The sequence below is a fragment of the Notothenia coriiceps genome, unplaced genomic scaffold (genome assembly GCF_000735185.1).
Source record: "Notothenia coriiceps isolate Sejong01 unplaced genomic scaffold, NC01 NC01_scaffold00010597, whole genome shotgun sequence".
Taxonomy (NCBI): Eukaryota; Metazoa; Chordata; class Actinopteri; order Perciformes; family Nototheniidae; genus Notothenia; species Notothenia coriiceps.
The window spans coordinates 4912-30949 of record NW_011343298.1 but is presented as its reverse complement, the minus strand read 5'-3'; the positions used below and the strand labels follow the sequence as shown (position 1 = coordinate 30949).

At 40.7% G+C, this 26038-nt stretch overlaps 1 protein-coding gene across 1 annotated transcript; it reads right to left on the bottom strand.

The window, feature by feature from the left end:
* Positions 1–2258: 2258 nt before the first annotated feature.
* On the bottom strand, positions 2259–23072 carry LOC104946110 (protein kinase C-binding protein NELL1-like). Its single transcript, XM_010771872.1, has 7 exons — positions 22997–23072; positions 22436–22518; positions 17551–17685; positions 16081–16183; positions 14823–14896; positions 5224–5323; positions 2259–2422 (listed from the first exon to the last, which is right to left on the bottom strand). The coding sequence occupies exons 2-7, from the start codon at positions 22472–22474 to the stop codon at positions 2259–2261; spliced, it is 615 nt and encodes a 204-aa protein (XP_010770174.1). The 5' UTR covers positions 22475–22518; positions 22997–23072.
* Positions 23073–26038: the final 2966 nt, after the last annotated feature.

The following is a 26038-nucleotide window of genomic DNA, read 5'->3' as shown; positions in this document are numbered from 1 at the left end:
ATGCCTGGTTAAGAAGGCTCCCCAGCGTCTCTTCATCCCGAGGAGACTGAGGAAAGCCAATCTGTCCCTTCACATTCTGGTGAACTTCTACTGCTGTATCATTGAGAGCTGCCTCACTATCTGCATCACTGTCTGTTAGGCAACTGCCCTGCCACAGAACCAAAATCACTGCAGAGGGGGGTACTCCCCTAGGAATGCTTGCTCTCCTGCCTTTTTGGAGGCGCTACAGGAACCTCCGGACCAGGAAAAGCTTCTTCCCCTCAGCTATCAGTTGAACTCTGAATGATGACAGATATAATGTGTTTAACTCTATAAACTGTTTACAGTGTAAATTCAGTTTGTCTATATCTGTCAGATGTAAAGGTGTATGTTTTACTCATTGCATTGTTTTAGTACTCAGTACTGTGCAATGACAATAAATAAATATAATCGAATCAAGTTAAATACATACTCCAGAACGCACCATTAGGCGTATTCACAAGTCTGATGTGTTTTATAAGGGAATGAAACATGTCTAATTATTCTCTTTTTTAACACTTTGACACGCTGGAGGACAATAACCCAGCCAAATATAATTAGACGTTACAATTATGGCAGAGAAAGGTTTGACAACTGAGTGCAATAAATGCCTCTCAAGCTGGTTTGTGTTTGAATCCCCTGGTCCCTCCTCAAACAGTCCTCTGGTTACAAGTAAATAATCTCATCTTCAATCATTCAGTTGCATATTAAAACATTTATGAGAATATAATGGACACATTTAATGACAGCTTAGCGGCACAGCCAGGAACAATCTCCGGTTTATAAAGTACAAGAGGAGAAATTAATTTGTTCGGCAAAACATCTATTCGGGATATCAGCAACACTTTATCAAACTGCTGGGCTTTATTTATAGCTCAAATAAAACTGGGAAAAAAAGAAGATGGACAGAGTCTGCTGTGTAGTACATGTTATCCTCAGCCAATTTAAGTTGGAGGAGGTGGAAATGTAGCCATGTCAAATATCAGCATACTGTACAGAGGGATTCCAGCTAATCCTTTTACAATATAAGTTTTAGCTGCCTTAAGGGAGCAAACCCCCAAACATGGATAATACCACCACAGCCGTGTCTCCCTGATTGACATAGTTGAACAATCATTGTTTCCCAGCCCTCACTCATATGGTGCATGGATTGGAAGTGGAGCTCTTGGTAAACCTCTTTACCGTATGGATCAAACAGAGACAGTGTGCAATGTTGTGGCCCCTCATTTAGTGAATTCAGTCTGCCATGGCTTCGACCCAAAGACAACTGCATCGAGCATCAAGCAAATCCTTCAATCCTCCGCCTCCCTCTCCCAAGCATCTTAATCAAATAAGGCCATTAGTTCCATCACAAGTTCTCTAGGCCTCCAACACCCTTCGACTGGGGCTTTTACTCAGCCAAATCCAACATTCAGCTAACTGGAAGAAAACTGACAACAAGTTTTCCTCGGGAGAGAGACTGCCCTCTAAGTTTCTAAAATAACATCTTGAAACTCTGATAATATGTAATCCAAAAAAGTTGAAGCAGACACTAAAGACAAAGAATTGTTCCGCCAAAAGTATGCAGTGAAATGAAATGGACATCTTGACATGACAGACCTGGCGTTATATTTCCAGATGTATATTACTTCACATATAAAATAAGAGATGGTTAAATCCTTACCAAAAATTAGGCATGAGCATTTTTTCACGACAACCTAAACAGAGCTTTGTCTGTGGCAGTCAAATGAAAAAATGTTTCAAAATGTACATTTCTAGCTGGTTATACGATTAATAGCTGAAAGTATATTCAATGGAATGCCATGAAATATGGCCAGCAGTAATGTAAGTGAACTATACACCCAAAGGTCCTGCAACTAAAGCCTTACCATCGACCCTAACCAACTTAAAACATACATATATATTCACATATTTAACAAATCATCACATCACATCTTTCAGAGATCTTGCTCTTCTCAAAACTCGCAAATCCATGGGCTTTAATCGATTGTTGATGCCATGACAAAGGTTCAGCTATCTGTTCACAACTTATCACGGATATCTCAGACAAATCCTTGTTCACCTTTAAAGCCAGTCATCATTACGACATAATCAGTTTGTTAATATCCAATTGGTGTGTTAAAGTCTCGATCTGTGGCCCACAGCCAGAACAAACGTGCTCACAAACAATTAATTCAACGCTGACACACTGCCAGCCATACTGTTTTTAACATCCGGAAGTAATAGATATTATGAGTCGTTTACATGAGTCCCAGCTCAGTTTCAGCAGTCCTACCTTCACAGTAAGTCGAGTCCCCGTGGATGGAGGCAAAGCCGCTCTTGCACTCACACTCTGCTTTAGTATTCCGGTTTTTACATTCAGAGTTTTCTCCACAAATGAGTCCCTCTGCGCAGAAGTCATAACCTGAAAGAGAAGGACAAAGGAGGTCTCCATCTACTTTGGACAGTACAGAGAGATAAAAGAAGACACATGCACAAAGAAGCAACCCTGTGCCTGGAGCCCACAATACCATGGATGACAAGAATCCTGATGTATAAAGTTTATGACTGCAGTAAAATGTCTGTGCCATAATAAAAGTTTGGACCTTTTTATGGCAGCATGTACACACACCACTTAAATAACATACACACACACAACAAGCTGTACTTGAAGGAAGACCTCTGAGGATGTAATCCGTCGAGCAAATAGAGTAAAAGATTGTTCTTCATGTATTTTGTGTTGATTTGGTGCTACTAAAAGAGTCAAATAACCAAATGTGTAAGAAGGACTGCAACACTATCTGACTTACTTTTACTCTGCCAACAATTATCTCTTCACAAATGAAAAGCTTAATAAGGTTTTTTAGGCTGGGCGGCTTAGTGTGGCAGGGAAATGTTTAGCTCTCTTGTGGAGAAACCACAGGCTGAGGAATGTATTGAACAGATGGATCAACAGTGGAGAAGTGGATCAAGTTCCAGCAGGGGTGTGAGAGGTTTCTATGGACATTCAGATTTAAGACACTCTCTTACAGTGTCTCTGGGCACATTAAGTCACATTTTAAGGTTTCAGGAAATAAGTGTTTCCTCAATGGAAATCGGCAGTACAGAAGACACTAAATCAGGATCCAACTGGCTCCCCACCTGTAAAGTATTGAAGCTATTGAAGCACATGCTGGGATTAAAGGAGTACTATTATGCTTTGTTTTGGGTCTTCCCTTTCCTGTAGTGTTTTATAGGATTTTGTGCATGTATGCAAAGGCTTACATTCCAAAGTTCCCTCTAGACAGAGTTTCTTTCCCGCACACTACCCCCCTGCCTGAAAGCTTTTATAGTCCTTTTTTAAATGTATATGGCATAGTGACATCACTATGCAACACTCGCACTTATATTGGCTAATGCTTCAACACATTGTACATTATGGGCTAAGGAGCGAGATATCTCTGAGTGGTTGACAAATCATGACAGAGATTGCCAGCTAACCAATTAGGTTGTTTCAGGCAGAGGGTGAAAAGAGGTGCTGCAGCACAGGCAGTATGAGGAAAGTAAAGCACTTATTGAATATTAAAGCATGGAAACATGTCACATAAGAGCCACAAAATAAAATCATGAAACCTGAAAATGAGCATAGCAGGGCCCCTTTTATAGGGCTGCACAATATGCATAATAAATAAGGCAAGAACAAATTAAACAACTTGCGGTAAATGAGCAGATACTGGCTTGTGTCTGCTTTAATCTACATCTGAAATCATAAAAACAACAAAGGTATTGTTAGTTAAAGATAGTTTAGTTACAAAGAGCATTTTTTTTACTGGTATTCTCTTTTTATTAAGTACAACCAAAATCCCTCAATGGATTATCCCAGTTCTTAGTGTCATGTTTATTGCCTTGGGTGACATCTCAGTGAATATATGGTTGTGCAGCCCTACCCTGCACTGCCTGCACAGCGCCAGCCTTTTGTTGAACCTGTACGTGTACATACATGTGAAATGTACTGAGAATCAGTCTGCTAGATAAGAAAGCAGACAGAAAGGCAGGCAGATATAGGTGATTGGCTCCCTCTCAGTAAGTATGATCTGATGTAGGCCATGATGTCCTGTAATGACAGACAGACTGGCTGCACATAAAAGCCTTGGGAGGCAGGTGGCCAGGGGAGCCATTACTGAGGAAAGAGCTCTCTCTGAATTACTCTTCCTCCACCATGTACATAAGCTCCTCACTTAGCCGACATGTAAAGGGACTGATTACACAAGGAATAACACATATTTGTGAGTGTGTGCAGTGGAGGCTTTGATATATGGATCATTGAAATACAATACACATTCACAGACCGCTGTTAGTACAATTCTTAGGGGCAGTTGTGTAATTGGCGATTTAACAAAGCCAGCGTGATACAAGTAAATATCAGAGTGGTGCCAAAGTGGTGAGCCACAAAGTGGAGATGAGGTCTGGTTGATTAGGAAATAATGACCAGCTCTGAGCTTTAGCGATCGTGAGCATCTGTGAGAGAAGAAGTGGGGGTTGTAGGGAAGCGGCACTGTGAGTGTGATCAATCTTTAATTGTTAGCACTTACTGCTCAAACTCTCCTCTCGGCTATACTCCTCTCCTCTGTACTCTAAAACATTTCTCACCTCCTCTTCTCTCTTTCTTCTCTTTTTAATAAGTCTTGATCTGTCAAGTCTCTCTTCCTTTTATATTTTCTCTCTCCTCATTTCCTTACCTTTATTTTCATCTTCCCTTCCGCTCATTTGCTTTTTGCTCTTCACTTTCCCTTTCCCATCTTCTTCCTCTGCCCGCTTTTTCCCCCTTCAACTCATCCAAATAAAAGGCCAATTTCCCTTCGCTCAGAACCTGTCACAGGTTTCTTTCATTATCGCTCTATAGCTGACAGCCCCCTACAGTTTGTTTATTCAATGTATTTACTGAATTACCGGTGGCTATTTACCCTGTAGTACCTCCCTGCCAAAGCGGCGGGGGTTCAGGCAAATTGGCATAGCAGGTGCTCTATAGAAGGCGGACCAATCTGCTCTGATAGGTATCCCAGCCAAGAAGCACCCGTTCCCGGTGGATAGGAAGAGAAACTGAATTATTGTAGAGGCACAGCCTGATTCAGAAACCGGCAGGCTGGCTTTGTTTACTCCTCGCAGTGGCAGGGGATTGGTGCGTGCCCGTCCAAAGAAAGACAGATTCATGCAACTGAGGATAGTGTGTTAAGCAGAGAGACATACCTCTACAAACATTGCAGCATCGGCCATCTGGTAGGATCTGTTCACTGACAGTGCAGTTAAGCTCTGGACAAGTTTCTGTGACTTTCACCATCAGGCCATTCTGAGAGGAGAGGGCAGAAGCAAAACAACCAAATGTAATGCTGGGGTGAACACTGCTTTTGAAATAAATAAAACCAAAGCCAAAGTTAAAAGGATGTTTTACATGATTTGTGTTTAGGAAAGAGAGGGTGAAATGTAATGGCTGTATATTCATGCTCACATTTAGAAAAAAAGGCATCATTTGAGATAGCAGGTAAAGTGCAGATATGAGCCATTATAGAAGCAAAACAATGGTAGATCGAACCCTGTATCATCTTCCCCTGGGCCTTTAATACAAATAGCAGACACAACGCAACTGTAGCAGCCGGTCTGTCAGCGCTCTGATGGTCCCAGCGATACCTCTCAAGGTCGGCAGTATTGACTCAAATCTGTAAGATATCTCCTTCACAACTTATTTCAATGTCATGCTATTCTAGTTATCATTGTAACTGCTTCCTCGTGTAATCTTTTAATAGTACCAATCTTTTCACTGTGAGCCTTTTGTCAGTCATATGATTTTCTCATTCAAACTTGGGGTAGGCAGTGTATTTTTAGCATCATTGGGCCAAAAGCATATTTTAATTAAAGTACCCCATGAGAGAGGCGACAGCACCTTCACCTGGCTTTGTTTTTCTGCTTTAAAAAACAAATATAGCCAAATGTCAGGCGACTTTGGCCAATAGCAGCTTATATCAGAGAGAGGGCGTTCCATTGGCTATTCTACAGATGTATACGTGCATATTCCTCCAATGAAAGCCCGATACAAGGCCAACATATCCAACAGGAAATATAGCTATTAGAGCATACAATAGATTAGCGGTTAAGCTAATAACAAACTCTCTCTTGGCAATGGTAGCGAAAGGCTAAACTTGAGCCTTCTGCTTTTGAATCCAAAGGATTAAGCCTCTGTTGGCAACACTCTCTCACATACTATCTGTGTTAGCATTCTGGCTTCGAGCTTAACAGAATAGTAAACTGTTAGCACAATTCTCTCTCATAGCCTACTATATACTGTTTTAGCATTCTGCTAACTGTGGCAAATGGCTTAGCACTTCAAAATGCTCAACTATTAGCAACGTTTTCTTTCCATCTCTGAAACCCTCTCCAATATTCTATCAAGCTTTGAAGAGAGACAAAATAAAGTTAGAGCTCCAGATATTTTTTCAGGACTTGATGGCTTCTGAGTTCTGAACCAATGACAGTATTGCTCAGTGTCTCATTATTATTATATCATGTCTGGCAGCCAAGATGAGATCAATAATGCCATAAGTGAAGGGACCTAGCCAAGAGCACAGTGTTTTAGTGATGCTGAGTGTTACTTATCCACAGAGCGTGATAACCACCAATCTAATTCATCTATCTGTTCAATCCATATGTCAATGCATGTATTATATATATATATGTGCCATCCGACCTCTGCAGCTCATCCAGAATGCAGCGGCTCGTCTGGTCTTCAACCTTCCAAAATGTTCCCACACCACCCCGCTCCTCCACTCACTTCACTGGCTTCCAGTAATTGCTAGAATCCACTTCAAGACACTGCTACTTGCGTACCATGCTGCGAATGGATCTGGCCCTTCCTNGACGCGTTCAAATTTAGTCAGTAATTTGGGGAGCTGTCGAAATGGCGAACGCGGATAAAGTTGAGCTCGAAATTCCTCCAGCATCATTGAAGTCTCCGGGCTTGGGAACATTTTGGTTTCGCAGTTACATACAAGGATGACGGACAAAGACAGGTGGACCGAACCAAAGCTGTTTCTCGGCATTGTTCAACTAAAATTGGTTACGCGGCTGGCAATACATCAAACTTGCACACATTTGAAAAGGCATCACCCGAACGTGAATATCACCGGTACCAAAAGAAAAAAGACTGAAGTGCAAATCCAACTCCCACAAGCATTTAAGCATCCACCACTCGCAAAAAGTTCAGAACGAGCCAAAGCTATTACAAACGCCAAATATCCTTATGTTGCCATGTTAGCAAAGCGCTACCTGGCTGTATCTGCTACCTCTGTCCCTAGCGAGAGGGTGTTCTCCACAGCAGTGGAGCAGATCTGCCCTTTCGGCAAGCAATGTGGACAAGTTCATTTTTCTTTAAAAAAACATGAAAATACAATGACAAGCAAGTCATAATGTCAAACTGGCTGCTTAGGTACTAGTACAGTAAAGTTCAAATACAGATTCTTTCAGTTCATCGAAATGCTGCACCTTAATGTTTATTTTATAATATTTTGTATTTATTTGAGTGAATACATTATTCACAGTTTAATAATAATTAAAAACCCAAAACTAATAGTTTATATATTGTGAGCTCTAGTACAGTAAAGTTAAAATACAGATTATTTCAGTTCATCGAAATGCTGCACCTTAATGTTTATTTTATTATATTTTGTATTTATTTGAGTGAATACATTATTTACAGTTTAATAATAATTAAAAAACCCAAAATATATTTTATGTATTTTTTCTGCTGTACCGAAAACGTACCGAGCCGAACCGTGACCTAAAAACCGAGGTACGTACCGAACCGAAATGTTTGTGAACCGTTACACCCTTAGTATTTAAACAAATAAACAAACAAGATCCCTCATGTCAAATGGATGTGTGCGGTCAAAAACTTTTTCCAACTTCCTCTCTAGACTTCCTGCTGTGTCATGCTGGCAGCATCATTTATACCTGAGCACGCCCCTACGATTGCTTTCTATAAATAATAACAAAACATAAACTAGAGCTGTCCATAAGCAAGATAACACGTTACAAAAACAGCATAATAATAATTCTAGTTATTCAGCTCATTTAAGTTAAATTAAAGAATATTCAATTGGCTCACAAAACCATAATTCATTACCATAAAATAATGTGCCTAAATGGCTCTTATGGTGCAAACAAAGACTCTACAAAGAATATGAAATGTGTACACTCAAATGAAAAGCATCAAGTTAGGGTTGCACCAGGTAGTGATGTAACACATTTTCTTTGGTGTCCATTGTGTGCATACTTCTGTCATATCTGTTTACTAAGAATTGGGGGTTGCTCCATATAAAGACAATACCTAGAAGATATATAAATTCCTGCTTTAGTTGTACATCAATATTTAAACATAAACCTCACTAAAGCAGCTTATTAAATACAAATATAAGCACCATTGATCAGAAAGGTAGAATGTTATTATTGTACCATATTTGAGTTCAGCTGTTACTTATGGGAGTATGTGAGCTATGCTGAAGTTTCTCCCAAAAAGCATTGCTGTGTTCAGCACTAACTGAAGAAATATAGGTAGCATATATATATATATATATGATATCCTTGTATCTTGAAAGTAGCATTCCATTATGAAAGAATCATAACCAGGCACACCTGCAGAAACTGAAAAGAGAGATAGAGAGAAGATTATTTATACGTTCCACGTTGAACTCTGTGCCCTTTTTTGGGCTGTTACTAGAATAAATGCTCACCATCAAAGTTCCTCTAAACATATTAATTGCTGGATTTGATGAGACCTACATTTGTGCTCTGCACCTGCTTATTAAAACTGTGCACATCCTGCCTGGCTGCATTTTCTGAGTCATTAACGCTGTGCTACTTCCCAGTGGGTTGCCAATTTTCAACAGAGGGGTCAACCAGGAACAAAGGGAAAGTAGCTATTTTCAGCCAAAGCATGGCATGACTACACTGTATGCTTTTTGCTTTCCTACTTTCCTCTTTATTATGTATTTATATTCCAAAGTATCAGATGTGGACCTCTGCGATAAATCTCCCACCCATATATTTTGTCTGCTAATGTATACTCTTATCTGTATTTAATATGTCTACGTTCCTAATTGTCGGCAACATAATGGTGATTTGTATTCTACAGATGGACAGTCCTTTTTCATTATTCTGAAGATTACCATGGGGATACGCATGTGTTATTTTCATTAATAAGATAAAGACAAAGGCCCAAGTTTACTGGCTGGTTACGCTAAGTTAATTATACATGTGCAAATTGTTGCAAAATAACATTGGCTTTGTGCAGTTAATGACCGCCTGCCAACATTGTTTTCCCTCTGCACAAACTGATACTTTTCTCTTGCCATAAGCGACAATAGTGACAGATGCTTAAACTCAAATTCCACACGCTAATTATGAAGGCTTGGATTGGGCGATTGTCAGCTTGGTCAGATCCTTCTGTGGTTTTTAGTCACAGTAGCAGCTGGAGTCAACGGATGGAGGTAGTTTGGTGAGTCCACTGCCAGCTTTCTGTAATAAATATCATGTGTTACCAAGCTAGCATGCTAAACTAAGATGGGAAACATGGTAAATATTATAGCTGTTGAACATCAGCATGCTGTAAGCACCATCTGCACCGCGTTAGCATGAGTAGCACATCCATGACTGTAGTCCTTTTTTAAACAAAAAAAATACCTTTTTGCATATTTTATTGGTTAATTTTGCTGTGTAGACCACTTACCGAAAATGTCAGGATAATGCATGCACATTTTCCACATGATAACATCAGAGTATTTACTTTTAGAGACAATAAAGAAAGTTGCTTAAGCTAACATGCTGCCTTGAGGTAATTTGGGGAATCTTTAAATGTGTGCAAATGGCCGGATTTATGCGTTTTGTTTATTAGTTGCCAGAAGTTACCAATTGTATACAAATGCTAATGAAGTTTTACACTGTTTATCATAATCTCCTGGCTCATCTGCAGTAAGCACGTAATAAAACACACTCAGATATATCCTAGACATACTCAATCTGCCTCTTCGTCTCTTCACTCCCCAGTCCCCCTCATGCCATTTTCCATCCGTCCACCAGATGCTTTTGGACTTTCCCTCCTTTCCCCATCACCTGACTGCCCCTCCCATCTTCACATCTGTTCCCACTTCCCTCATCTGCACTGCAGATGCCAGCAGGCCTTCCCCTGCACTCCCTTAACTGCATCTCTTTCCCTCCTCAGCCACTGAGTTCATGTACCGTCCCAGTTCCATCCTTACCAGTTCAAGTTTCTGATACACATTTTTGTTTAATGCTTCTGTTTTCTGGCCACCTGCACTAGTAACTACACCTGCCTGCAAGCTGATTTCTTTAATAAATCATTTAAAATCTCCATCCCTGCCTTCTGCATTAGGGTCATTCCCCTGTTGCCTCACACATAGCCGTGACAAAAGTGCCCCGCAATGATATTTGCTCCTGGCATATTTTGTAGAGCCCCAACACAGTTTAGGCTAGCGCTTGACAATCTCAACACCTCACAACCCTGTGTTTTTTCTCACCTTTAACAGAATGATAATACATTTTGCCGAAGCTTCCTCCTGTGCTGACACCAGGCTCTAGAATAGTGGAGATTAACCTGGCAACATGGGATTATGTTCACCCAGATAAAGAAGGGACAGGGGAAAACCGACTAACTCGGCCTATTAGAAGTATGAAAACTTGATTTATCCAAAGACATTAACAAGTCTCTAAAGCTTTATTTGTAATAGAAAAGCAATTCATATAAGTTTCCCGCTTTTACTCGTGTGTGTTCTGAAATGAAACATACAAACAAAAGTTATGTGGAAATCTACAAGCAGGAAAAATGCGAGCCAATTATACACTTTGCCATTAATGAGGCCTGAATGAGGGCTGGAGGATTTCACAGGGAGTCTCAGCCTATTTGGGACTAATGTCTGGCATGGCAGAGCTCTGGGCCCTGGTGAGATCAGTTCTGGTTCCCCCCGCTTTGAGATATTGCATTGACCTCTGCAGCCCACATCCCAAGATTACCTTGACATCTGCTGGGTGGGTTTCAAAAAGCTAATTAATCCCTGCTGACCTGAAGTTTGGCTGTCTGTTCTAAAAGCAGCTTGGGTCTTGGGGTAAAGACCCACTATAGGTCAGCCGCATAGCTCCAACACGACTTATTCTTGGTGCAATGCTTTTCTTGGACAGTTCTTTAGAAAGTCCTGGTAACATTATGTCAAATATTTGACAGGAAACAGCATATTTTTGGCTGATTTCCCCCCTGTGAACTTATTTATAAAGAAAAATACATTAAGTGGTTATTTCAATGGCTGCACTGCACCAAAAGCCCACAGCTCCCTCTTCACATTAGCCAGTATTATTTTCCCAGTTCTATTTCATGGCCTCTTCCAGCCCACTGAGTACTGCAAAAAGATCCCACCATGAGGCAACATTAATATTCATGAATAATGTTATGCAAAAAAGAAAATATATAAATAAACAGCCAACACGCTTGGCAATGTCACCCCCTAAAAAGTGCCAAGGGGTCCCAGATGGAGCTTGTGATTTTTCTTCCATGACACGTGTAATTGTTACAGTCTGAAAAAAATAAATACAATTGAAGGCAATAAGACAATATTTCCCAAAGTCCTCAAGGGAAAACGATATGCCCCTGTGGAGGAATAGTTTTTGCAGGTTCAGAGAAGAGGGAAATATTGAAGGTATTTGCAAATGTATTGCTCCAGTTTTCAGGCAGGTGAAGAGAGCCTTGGGCAAAATTAGGTTTATCTAAGCGATGTTTGTGAGGTATTCTGAGGGGACCGGATAACCCTTTCAGTTTGCCAACGCACAGACGAGTCTGCTCAGCTGCTGTGTCAAGGGAAATTACAAGGTTGTTGCCTACATACAAAATCGTCCTCTGAAAGGGGATGGCTCTCAGGCAAATATTTCTGATTGTATTGGTTAACAATATGGTATTTTGTGCCAGTGAAGGTCAGACAAAAAGCAAATAGGAATATCATTTTCTTTTTTTTTTCTCTCTTTTTGCATGAGAACCACCTTGTTTACATAAAAGCTTTTTAGGATTGGTTTTGTTGAAAATGTACAAGTGATGAGTATTTGGAGTTCTGCTTTTCCTACAAACAAGCATTGGTTCAAATTAGGGTTGTTTAGTCAAATCAAACAAAATGACATTAAATAGCAATGAAACAGAAGGAAGAAGAAAACCAATTAATTAAAGGGACAGAGAGACCTTTTCCTAACAACATGTTTTGAAACGATATTAACCTGTTAAGCCTGGAGCCTTTTTCTCAGGTCTCAACAAATGACTATATCTTCACTTCTAATGGGTAAATTAATAATATATTTTTTCTGAAAGCAATGATAAACCTGTGAGTTGGATGTTGAAAAGTCAGAATCAATATAGAATTGTTTTTATTTTAAAGTAAATTTAGATTGAACATAGTAAAAAAATGTAAATTATAGTGTCGGTCCGTCCAAAAAAAAACATTACTTATAGTGAAAACCACCCTTGAATGATGGGAGAGTAGACTAAAAGCTTTAGGAATCCAAACTATAATATAACAACTGAAGGAAAGGTTAGGGTTGCTGCGATAAACACAAACATGTACTGTAACACACACAGCACTTTTCCAATTCTTCCTATGAAACCTGAACCCTCCACCCACTACACTCACCTCTCCATCTCCCTGGACGCCCAGCCTCTTGATTTCCACTCTGCTTCCTCCCACTTCATACCTCCCTTTGTCCATTCTTCTCCCTGGACTTCTAAGGACCTCTACTTCTGATCTCAGTCTCTATAGACCTGACCAAACACTTGCTCATTCTCCATCTAGTTATATCAACCTTCTAGCAAGTCACAGCTGATATCCTCCTGTTCATTGATCTATTCTGTCTCTGAGAGGAACAGAGGAGGGTAGTGGAAGTTTTGAAAAGGTGAAAGTGACCACCAGCTGAGCAATCCTGAGGCTTCTTGGTAAAGAAATGGAAATATGGTGCATGTCGTCCTTGACAGGACTGGTGTGGCAGCTACCCTGCGCCCTCAAGAAAAAAGGAGCAGAAGTGTCAGTGATGAGTGTGGTGAGTGTATTGTAAAGGTGTCAGACCGTTAACATGAGGTCTGAACCTATCTGCTTCCACCACCAATGGGGTCATGTTGTCTGCTGTGTCCCATTTGACAAGAATACGAGTCTGAGGTCCTTAAGAGTAATTGCATATCCTCAGAAGGAATGACAAATCACCGTTGACTGATGTGACCATTGTGCAACTCAAAGTAGCTTTTTCCTTAAGCAGTAATAGCCCCATTGCTGTTACTGCTATTGTTGTACTCTGGTGTAATCATGGTTTGACTGTATAAATATTCTAAAACTGTTAGGAAAATATCACTCGACACCAGGTTGAGAATCAATAATCAGGTACTAATTTATTCTTGCAAGGAGGAGCAGAGTTAAANAGTGAGGGTGCAGCGAGCTGTTTGGCTGATGCAGAGCGGAGTGCACGTGCTGGGGTGTACGGTTTAACCATGTCCTGGATGTAGGAAGGGCCAGATCCAATGGATCTGGCCCTTCCTACATCCAGGACATGGTTAAACCGTACACCCCAGCACGTGCACTCCGCTCTGCATCAGCCAAACAGCTCGCTGCACCCTCACTGCGAGGGGGACCCAAGTTCCCATCAGCAAAAACACGTGGGTTTGCTATCCTGGCTCCAAAATGGTGGAATGAGCTCCCCATTGAAATCAGGACAGCAGAAAGCTTACACATCTTCCGGCGCAGACTGAAAACTCATCTCTTTCGACTCCACTTCGAGCGATAGAATTACTAACAAAGAACTGCTAACAGAGCACTTATATACTAATAAAGGGCTGGCTTATCTAAAGCCAGTTGAGCAGCACTTGAAATGTTTGGCTCTATGAAACCTGATGTACTTATATGATTTTGTTTTCTTCAAGGTTGAATCTTCCTGGTCGAACGCACTTATTCTAAGTCACTTTGGATAAAAGCGTCAACTAAATGCATCAGCTAAATGCAATGTAATGTAATGTATTACTCATTTATGTGTTTCCCACTCCTCACCTCTCCTGCTGGGACAATGAGAGGACAGAACCATTGTGATAAATGCTGAAGTCACATGAAAATACTTTCACACACATGAAAAAGCTTTTGATATAAATGTAAGGGATGTCATGGTACAAAGCTCTGAAAAATGACCCCTGAAAACATCAAAATAACACGTTCTAAGCCCCTTTTAAAAAATAATTAGTTCACAAACACGTCACTTAGCAGGTTCCACATCCAGGGGTAAAGAAAAGCTGTAATTGCTTGAAACAAAGCCTACAAACAATATAATGATGTTTCGAGTTGCCTGAAGGCTTATAATGAGTCCAGTGTATGGCTATTTGTAACCAATTAGATGCACACAGAGCTCATTTTCTCCCAAAATCATTGCATTTAGAGATAAATGACTTCGCAGTGAAGAAAGCTCACCTCTGTCCAATGGTGAACTGGAACAAGAATTTCAATTATAATGCATGCAGTGATGAAGCTTGTAATAAAATCAGGCCTTTGTGTTGCTGCGTTAATAAGTTAATTTAATTACCTGGCTATCACGCCATTAGCGAGAACAAAAAAGGCAGATTGAACAGATTGGGGGAGGGATGGAAAACTAATATAGCCTGCTGGCTAATTGAATAACACAGCGAGCCGTCCACCATGCAGTTAGCTCACAAGGGCTGCATGGTATATCTGATCAAGCGTGGAGGCCAACTAATGGGGAAAGAATTGTTGAAATGTTACCTTGCATTCCCTGCAGTTCCTGGATAAAAAGCGCTGGCCTTCGGAAAAGGTCTGGCCCATGTAGGTACATCTCGCTGTGGGCAGATAAAAGCTAAAATAACAATATATAAAGGTATAGAACAAAAGAAAATCCAACCCGAAGTTCAGCATATTTAATTTGTGTCAGAAACAAAGTTGATCTTGGCTTGTGTGCATAGCGGAGAGGAGCTGTAACAGCACATTTAGAATACAACAGTGGAGACACTTCTGCATTTTCCTGTGGTGATAAAGCAGGGGAAAAAATGAAGCATTTCATATGAAGTCCTGCTTTTCTCCCTTCCAGGGTGCCGAACTGTGGAGTGCTCAGTCGCAAGCTCTGATGTTCACAGGGGAGGAAGAGGAAGAAGAAGAAGATGCGAGCGGGGGGACGGAGGGAGGCAGAGCAGGGCTGAAATTACTCAAAGACTGACTATCCATCAGGGATTCCATGTTTTTGCAGTATAGCAAAAGATAGAGTTGTCCGTGAATCTGTGAGCAGACCCCTCTGTGCTCTATACCAGAAATAGTGTTTCCATATCTGCTTCCTTGAAAATCAGTCGACTGTGATTTTGCTCATGCATTTTCTGTTTTCACCAGGCCAGCAGAATATCAGCTCCCTTGTTTGTTCAGTGGTTCTAGTTGGTTCTAGTTTAAAACCTGAGATACATAAGCAAAAACTTAACTTGATAAGTAATCAATCACCATTGTTTTTATTTTTCAGATAAATTCATTCTTGTTTGCATGTTAAGAAACTCCTAAACAAAGCTGGAAAAAACCCTGTTTGAGGTTTTCCAAAATATTTTGTCATTACCTTGAAACAATGTGTTTTCCATCGACAGGCAGCAATGTTGCAAACTTAGAAATAAATATAGATATCAACAACCTATGTTAATGTCACTCTCTCCTAAAATGCCTAGACAATAAAGGTCTTAGTATTTTCGTTAGCTAAGGTTTTACATTTTTCTTAACTAACATGTATTGATAAATACAAATAATTGGAGAGGAATTGATTTTCAAGAAATAAAGAAATGACAGCACTTCTGGTTCCAAAGTATTATATATGATTAAGGCCATGCTGTAGACAGAGCAACATGAAGGTTATTGCGTATAAACCAGAGCTTATTTGTGTGTTGGAAAAGGTGTTTTTGCACACAAGCAGAGGTGGTTTTCATAGGTTTGGTTGAGAATATTTATTCTGCTTTCTGTTTGATCTATATATGTGCTGCCTGGTGATACTTACGTCTGCATTTCTTGCAGCAAGTCCCATCAACGTGTACAGGCAGCGAGTCCTCTGAGCAGTTTGCTGGAGGACAGAATATCCTGCGACACTCCACCACACCATTCTGTAAGAGAAGGATTTCCTTTTTAAAATAAAACATGTAATCTGCAGCAAAAATCCAAAGCTCGCAGTGAACATACAGCTTTTCCCGGTAGCACTGCCAAAAACTCCACACTTAACATGTTTCCAACGTCTTCTTTGTGTGTCTCCACTTCAATTTGCATAAGCATTCATGGAGCTGTAACACCTTTTACCCCTAACCAACAACATATAACACATGCAGTGTGATCTGATCCAATGCAGCTTACTATACATCCAAACCCTGCAATGGCTAATGATTGCACCATGCGAATAAAACCAATCATAAACTGAAAGCTATTATATTTAAAGTAGATATATATATATTTTAAATACAATGAAATAAGATAACAGATTCATCACAGAGCACTGGATAGCGGATACCCTAACTTAGCGTCATATCAGGTAGTTATTCAGGCCCTGAAGGACTGCCTTCATTTTTGAGGCTGATATCTCTCTCTGCGAGCACCTCTTCATTTCATGAGTCATCGGAAATGATTCTCCCAGGACGCAGTGGTTATCAGTTAATGGCATGTCCACAGGAGGAAATCAGACCGACTAAACTCCACCCTGTGCTTGATGTGCAATGATGCCGCGAGTCTAATTCCCCTGGGGCCTCGGTTTGGCCTGATTCATCACATTTCAAATTCTGACTCCTAGGTATGAGTACCGGCTGGGAGGCTTATTAGAGGGCGCTTATTAGGGGGCGCTTGTTAAGGGGTGGGCAGGAGGCAGCCGACATGATGGACAGGCTGGAAAGAACGAGGACTGCGAGGAAGACAAGTTAAGGAAGTGTTGACAGTGGAGGAAAGAAGTTGTAGCAACTTATCTTTTAAGGAAATAATGTACCCTCAAGCCAATATGTCATCAATCTGTAATGCTAAAACTGTCTAGAGGTTATTTCATCAAACTCATGTAGTTGGCCTTTTTCATGCTCCCAGTTACTGCTGACTGCTACTATTATTCTTTCTATATATGGGTGAATAAAAAAGGGGACTTTAACTAATGTTGCTCCCTGTCAAGATACAGACAATAATTTATCCAGAAAACCTGTTCAACTCATGATAGATTAAATTGCTCAATTTGTACACATTATATCTATTTGTGTATCTTTTTTTTATGTGTTTCTACGGCGACCTTCAGAGCCTTGACAGGCGCCTATATAAAATAAATGAATTTTTATTATTATTATTATTTGCAATTATGTATTTCTTCCTGAGCTTTCTTCAAAATGTTCCCAGGGATTTTTTTTATAAACCCCTTAAGTCGAATTTGTGATGTGTTCTAGTTGCATGTATAAATACTTGACTCAGATAGGATGGAGACAGTGTATGGGGGTGGGGTGACACTCACCTTACATGCACAGTTCCTGCAGTTCTCGGGCTCCACCCATAGCTCTTTATCCCTGTAGACCAGGCCGTTGGCGCTGCAGGTCCTCTCGCAGTGACAGCCCTCCAATTGGGTCAGCCTCGTCTCTGCGTAGTTCAACTGAAGACGAGCACAGAATCACCGGAGTCACAAAACCGAATCAAAAGTGTGTATGCAGGTTCCACCACCACCGCCCCCCCCTAGCCCTCTGGCGTGTACTGGTCGGTTTCACAGAGAGCTGCTCTGCTGGGAGTCCCTCATTAGAAGGGCACATAGTATAAGTGATCATCATTCGGCTCATGCTCCAGACCTCAGGCTGTGATCTTCTGAGGAGTGACAGACAGGTCTGACAGCCCCGGTCCTGCCTGACTCCTCTTTTATTCCCACACACTGATCAGCCCTTCCTCTGCGGCTTACTTCATGCTCAACACTCTCCACGGTTGTTTCTCGACAAAAGTGATGCGCCTTGAACTTGACAAATTGTCACAGAGGGTAGTTTGCATCAACAAGGATTACATTCAAATTAGGATTTTACAAACGTTTCTCTTCAAACATATGTTTATATATTCGACTCTTGTTTTGTTAAGTATGTTTTGAAAGGAAATACCTGGGTTTTGGTTAAATTTTAATTGATTAGGCAAGTCCAGACCTCGTGCTCTAAGACTCGAACCCTTTCCAATATCAACCAAGACCAAACTCTAAACAAGTATTGTGAGTGACGAAACATTGAGAAAATATATGAGTCATGCTTTAGTTGCTCCAAGTGTGTATCATGTTGCAAGAACAGTTACTGTACGAAAGAGAAATTAAATAAAATGTATGTCAACATTTTGAAATGGTGTCCAGAAGAAACATTTTGTGACTTTGCAAACATTCAAAACGATTCCTTAATTTGTTGATCAAAAATTGTAAGTGAGGTGTTCCTCTCTAAATGCATATCCTATAATTACTGAATGGAAACTTTCCTGGTGCAGGAAGTCTTCAAGATGATATTTCAGTAATGGGGATACTCTGGCAATTACCATGTCATGTGTTTGATCCCACAAAGTAACCTTGTGCAGTATCTTGTTACTTAGAAATAAATATAATTGTCTTTTTAACAACCTTTTCTGTTGAAAATCTACTAGCCTCAAGGTTCAGTTGGCATTCATCTAAGATGTTCACACTTCTTATCCAAAGAGTTATTTATCTGTTGTATAGGCCACTTCATCCATCAAAGCTTACTTACAGCCTTGAGTAGATGCTGCCGAGTTAGAATAAGACACCAGTACCACATCCATTCATACATCTATAAAATAGATTAGTACTTTCTGACCCTCACAAAAACCATCAGAGTGCTGTTTCAAAGGCGGACAGGTAGGGGAATTCAAAGGTTCAATTGATCTGAGCAGCGTAGGTCAACTCAGAAATTGTAGGCCCACTTAAGACCCTCAATGCCGCTCTGCCACTCTTCCTCCGCCCTCTCCGCTCCTCTGAGACCTGCCCAGGCCACAGAGTCAAAAAGGGAGGGCTCTCCGTGAAATGATAGTCTTTTCAGTAAAATAGAAAAATCACAGTCAAGTCACAGAGGCTTTTTGCTTCATTTAGAGGAGTCCCATCGGGCTCCTGGAGAACTGCGTGAGCTTTGAGCGGTAGAGATGTGTCCTGTCAAAGACCTAAACAAAATGTTTGAAATACAATTTCAAAGACTGGGAGGCTGCCTAGAGCCACCATGGAGGAATACCTATCCTGTACAACGCGAGCATCAAATGGCACAGTGATATCGCTCACAGGAGTCACAGGCTAATGGGCATGTATCTCCTCCGGTAGACACATGAGGCAGAGAGACATGTGTGAAATAATAAAATAACAGCTAAATACAAAGTCTAAATGAATGGTGGCGATGGAAAAGGTGCATTAGCTTTAATCTTAATCTTTAATCTTATCCTGCCTTTCTGAAGTCATGCATGTGTGGGTTCTGGGGCCAGAATAAATCAGTCTTGCGCCAACGAGTAATTACGTAGATGTTGTTTGTAATTTATAAATGGGTTATCTGCTGCCAAGTAATTATCATACATTTGCTGTAACAATGAAACAAACACACCCTCAAATGTCTAAACCTGTTGAAAACTACATTGATTATCCAAATGATCAGGGACACTGATTGTTAAGGGGGCGTTGCTGTTGATATTGAGCATTGCTTAATGCTGTTAAGATCACAATCAAGGTGTAAGCAGAAATCTAAGCTACAGTACTGGATTTCAATGAAAACACTTTTTTTGTTTTATTAGGCTGAACTAACCTTTGAAAGATAAAAAAAGATATAGTTAATTGGTGTCTGTATTAATCCTTCATGTTGATTTCTACGTCTTTTGGCATAAACCCGTAATATTGCTTCCTCTCACAAACACACAAGTATGACACCTGCACATTCTCCCATGCATGCCATTCTACACTGAGCATATCTTACTTTCATCTCGTCTTGCCTTGACATGACACAGTCAGGACTGAGCACGTATTCACCTCATGCTGAATTCGTCAATTCTCTCCACAGCAGAATGGCAGAGAGCCATTTAACGCTGGAGATGACTGCACCCCCCCCCGCTGCGACCCGTGTGAGCAATGAGGTCAGGTGGCAATAACTCGAGGTGTGCTCATGTGAAGGATGATGCACGGACACAGCGGTAGGCTAATGTTCTTCATTTCACCCTGATTCACACCCAAAATTATTCTATAGCTCACTCGCTCGCTGAGATGTCCTTGCTTCATTCACTCCCACCTGATAGCACTCACTCATGCACGTAGAAATAGGCACTCACTCACATGCACACACGCAGTGAATTACACTCACACATATAATAATAATAATGGATTACATTTTTTTATTTAGAGCGCTTTTACAGGTGCTCAAAGCGCTTTACAATTACATATTACACATATTAGACATGTAAATGTTACTGTGGACATTTCCCACAGGAGCAAATGCGGGTAGAGTGTCTCGCCCAAGGACACAACAGCCTGACGCAGTGGCAGCCGAGGAACTGGAACTGGAGTTCACCAACGACCCTTGATCTGATGATCAACGCTCTAACCACTGTGCCAAAACCGCCCCAGTATGCAGATGTGTAGTCTCATGTGTAGTCTTTTCCTGACATCTTCCAGAACCATGAATGTGTCTCTCCATCATACACTATGTGTGTGTATGCGTGTCATGAAAGGGATAGTGTCACAATAATAGCGATACTAAAAAAAACACTATCAGATATTCATAGATCATTTTTGTGAAATTCAGGAGCAAGCTTAATTACAAAATTAAAATGCAATATTATACAATCAATACATTTGTATATTATGCTCATTTTCATGTTGATATTTGTATTTTGTGCTTCTCCAGTGACATTATTTATGAATAATAATTATTATACTGCCTCTGCTGCAGCACCTCTTTTAACCCTGTGTCTGAAACCAGAGTCCAGTCTGCTCTGATTGGTAGCTGGCCGGCTCTGTTGTGATTGGTCCGCCTTGTTATCACGTACTATATGTTGGAGCGCTAGCCAATAGAAGTATGAGTGTTAGTGTTAGGGAGTAAGCCATTTCAGGCAGGTGGGGGAGAATATAGATAAACTCCCTCTGGTTTCAACCTTGGATTTTAGCCTTTGTAGACCGTTAACATGCACAAAAAGCTTTATAACACACTACAGGACAAGAAAGGGAAAACCCCATAAAGCATAAAATGGCCTCTTTAAAAATTGAAAGTGCCCAAATTGGGCGTAAGGGGCAAGGGAGTCATAGAGAGTGATACATACTTTATTTCTAAGCAAGATCAATAGGTAACAAAACCAGACTACTAAATATTACCACAGGGTGTTCTAATCTGCTTTATCATAGCACTGACGTGTTCTTCTTATCCTTAGTTGGTTTGAAGGGTAACGTTTGTCAGGCTGCTAACAATATATAAACGTGGAGATTGATCATCTTCTTATTTTAATCAAAAGGATATCAAATATGTTATCCATGTTATTGTTGGTAACTCATGGGAAATATATCCAAAAGATATAAAGGCACATCAATCCTCAAACTTAAGCTTAAGATTTTCTCACAAAAATACATTTCTGCTCTTCTTCAAATGACGGTCTCTGAAGTTCCAGTTCCTGAAACTCAACAGTCAAAAGTCCCCCGACAAGAAAGTGGACATTGAGTTGAGGTTGTTTTGTCATTTCGATTCACAAGGTCACGCTCTGCTCTTTGATGATTTCATTCACATATCCCTCTGAAATCGTTTCTCAAAGGAAAAACACGTGTTATTCATCCATCACTCGAAATTCAGACTGCAGAAAACAAAACCCTGAAAACAAATAATGTGGGGACTTCTTGGACCAAGTAATTGTCTGTTTACTGTTCCCACTTTTCCGCACATTGATATGCTTTCGTGTTATTTTGTGGTTCTTTAAACCCCCCTTAAGCCTTGCACACAATAATAAATGATAATAAAAAAGAATGATATTTTCTAAAGACATGATTTGTATTCATTTTGTTTTTGTTTCCCAATAAGAACTTCTAAAAATGAGATGCTGACTTTAGAAGAAACAACGCACTTCAATTAAGGCAGAAAATAAATCAAAGGATTCAGCTGTCTCCGGCTGTAGTGGAGAAGGAAGTTAGGTATTAATGTTCATATATTTATGTATTTGCATGACAGCTACAACTGGGAAAGGTATTAGTGGATCCTTTAGCATTAAATATTTCATAACACTGACAACTTTATGCATATTAAGTGTTTTTTTCTTTTATCTCTAAAGTCTACTAAAGAGCATAAATATACCTTTTGAGCACATTATAAATCTATTAAATTATTAAACAGTCTTTGTTGGGGGTCATTCCATTGTGTTACCTTCAGGGTCATCTTGGCCAGTAGCTCCTGAAGGTCCATGATGCCTTGCACCAGGCTCAGGAAATCACTGCAGGTCGGACAGGCTCAATGGAGGAAAAGGAAATCACCAAGACAGATACAAAGAGAAGAAGAAAAAGGGAAGTATTTAGATAGGAGATAAACAGAGTGGCAAACAGAAACGGAAGCCTAACACATCTGTTGACTCTTTGTCTAAGTCATGTGGCATTAGTATCAATAATAAAGCGAATTGATCAGAAACAGAGAGCGTGGCACAGCAGTGGCCTTGTTTCTCCATCAGTTTGACAGCAAACAGATGGAGAGACAAGGCGGGGAGAAAGAACGCTGCACTGAATCTGAATTACAGCAAAATTAAGATAAAATGAAGGGAACATTGTTTGCGATCAGCAGGGAGAGGTCACCACCAGCTGACACATGGCTTATTATAGTCCAATTTGATAAGAGGTACACAATAATGGGGCGTGTTATTTTTCTAAAATTCAACTTTTTACTCTCAGAGAGGGTTGGGAACACTATGTGCGACTGTGTCATCATGATACTCACTGCGGTTAAGGTTGGGGCACTGCGTGATGTAGCCGTTTGGAGCGAATATCAGCTTCACATCCTGGATAACACCCTGGGAACACAGAGGGAACGGGTGCAGGGATAAGACAGAAAGAGACAATGAGACGTATGGATCGGCAAGATCATAAGCTAGGCCTTGGATGCGATGGCCAAAAACACAAACAAGCAAAAGAGAGTCTACAGTCAAGTAAGCAGCTCTGTAATGATGAACTTAACTCCAGAGGCTTTTATCAAAAAGAAGACATCAGTAATGCTAGCATACTGATGTTTGGATTCATCATGTTTAAGTCTGAGAGTAACAAAAGGCCTTTGCAGGATTGATGAAAGTTGGAACAGTACACACTTGTGTAACGATCTAGTTAATAAAGGTAGAGATAGTCACAAATGGCACATTTCCACTGCAGCGGGGTAGCCCCGTTTAAGCGTCCCTAAGCGTCCTCGCTCAGGCCTCGGGCTGCCTCGCTGGCCGTCCGAGGCCGTGGCGCATTGCCATTACAGTTTAGGACCTGGGGTAGCAACGCAGTGTAGGCATGGCGATCGGCTTTTTTTTGGCCAATGAGATGTAGGAACGTCGTCACCTCCTCGGTCGACCACGGTGTGCTTTTCTTTGACGTTGCCATTTTTGTAGCTCCTCCGTTTACAAAAATGCTGTGTATAAAAATGCTTCAAGCTTGCTTCTTGATATACAGTATATGCGACGCTAGGGACGATCTTGCGCGCGATCTTGTGACGATTCTCTCTGACCAATCAGCAGTCGAGAGTGTTGACGTCAATAGTTCAGCCCTGGCCCTGGCCTGATAGAACCACGATTTTATGGGGCCGGAAAAAGAGGGAAAAAGTACCCGCTAGCCGGTGCTACGCTATATGGAAAGGCCACCAAAAACTGGCCTGGCCGCTTGAGGACGATTAAGGACGCTTAAACGGGGCTACCCGCTGCAGTGGAATACGCCAAAAGACTGTTGAACAAATGGGCGTAGTCACCATTGCATCACTGTTTTGTTGACCATGTCTTTGCATTTTGGNGTTTTTTCATCTCGTAGCCTTAATCCTTTCAAAGATTTGTCTTAGTTCATGAGAGTTAATGGTAACATTTGCCCATTTAAAATGTTATGCTCAGCATTCGATTGTATTGAGCTCCACCTTCTCGCAGTATCATTGTTACATATAGTTCCAAAAAACAAAGAGGGTGATGGCCAAAATGCAAAGACATGGTNAATGAGCTTTGACTTTATAGGGAGTGAGGAATGGTGCCACATCATGTCTATAAATAACATACATTCAGTGTTTGGCAAGTTACTTCCAAACTGTAATACTGTATTACAGTTTGGAAGTAACTTGCCAAACACTGAATGTATGTTATTTATAGACATGATGTGGCACCATTCCTCACTCCCTATAAAGTCAAAGCTCATTTTGGTTGCACCGGAGCATTAAATTAGTGCTGTGACAGTTACAACTAAGGGTTGTTGGCGGGTTTAATTGTCAGCGGTTAAATGTGGTGTGAATGTAAGGCAGCCTGGAAGAACCTTTGGGTCATAAACCACTCTGAGCTGTCGTGCTTTGTGGAGCGGAGCAGAAAATCACTGCTCCAAGGGAAAATCCCTGACAGTACTCTCACAAGTACTCTGACAGCTAAAATAATCAATCCCCAAACAAAGCTTAACTTCAGGATAAATAGAGTCTTGGCATACAAATGTATCTAATAATTCCCTCGAAAAGATAGACGGGGCAACATATTTGTGTATACATTCATCACTTTATATACTGTATGTTTAGATGGCCCTAAATGATGTATAATATACGCTTCTGACACAGTTTTATCACAGCCTTTGCACCTCTGGGCATATTTGAAAAAGTAGTCGGTTCAGCAACTACGTGTAAGAGACTCGTTTAGTCCAATGACACACAACTCGTTTCTTGTCTTGTTCACTTCAGTGTGTGTGTGTGTGTGTGTGTGTGTGTGTGTGTGTGTGTGTGTGTGTGTGTGTGTGTGTGTGTGTGTGTGTGTGTGTGTGTGTGTGTGTGTGTGTGTATAAACGGCCAAGGACGATGTCTAAGCTAAGTAGAGATGACTGATGTCCTCACAGTCATAATTGTGTCATTACCAGCCGGTGCTACATGATCATTAGTCCCTGCGGTCTCTGCTGTGATTAACATATTGGGGATGACTTAAAAGAGAGGAGGAGGAGGAGCGTCTGTCCGTTTCCAAACTCGACCAAAGCCATATCTTCACCTTCCAACAAGACACACACAGGACATGACCTGAGGTGATCTCTTTTTCATTATCTGTGCTCTGATGGTAGTTGGGTCCCAAGTCAGGTGCCAACTCCTTGAAGGTCTGACTTTGAAGACTGAATATTTTGTTACGGGTCAATACGGCCTGTCCCTCTTGTTTCACATAGTCTTTTCCTGCAGCCAAAATCAAACCTTATTTTGGAAAGTCAGTATCCCACAAAATCCCTTGCCTAGTATGTGAACCCAGTGCTTGTGTTCCGGTGATACTCTTTCACTGGTTAGTGTACAGCTCAGAAAGGACCAAAACTAAATAAAACGTTGTAAACTTGTACACTCATTATACCTAATTACAGACTATTGCCAATAAATACGTATGGACTTGACCTGGACTTTAAAGTTTAAAGAATATAAATCAAGCGTACATTTTGTTCCTGTTAGCAGCCTGAATATTTTGACAGCTGATTTTCAGATTAGTAAAAGTTATACATATTGATGAGTTACATTTTTCCCGGCCAAGTGAAAGGTCACAACCTATTCCTTAAACTCAGGAATCAGAGAACTTCCCTCACTCACTGCTATTTACAATTTTGTTCAAGTTCAACTTATTTTTGGTAAAACTTTATGAGATTAAAATCACCCAATAAAATGCACCAAAGACCAGGTTTTGGTGAGACTACAATGGAAGTTTAAGAACAGTCCACTTTTCTTCAGGGCTCCAAAGGAACCACTTGTATAGGCCGCATCCTTTAAAGGGTGGAGCAACTGAATTAGGACAGAGATAGTGTT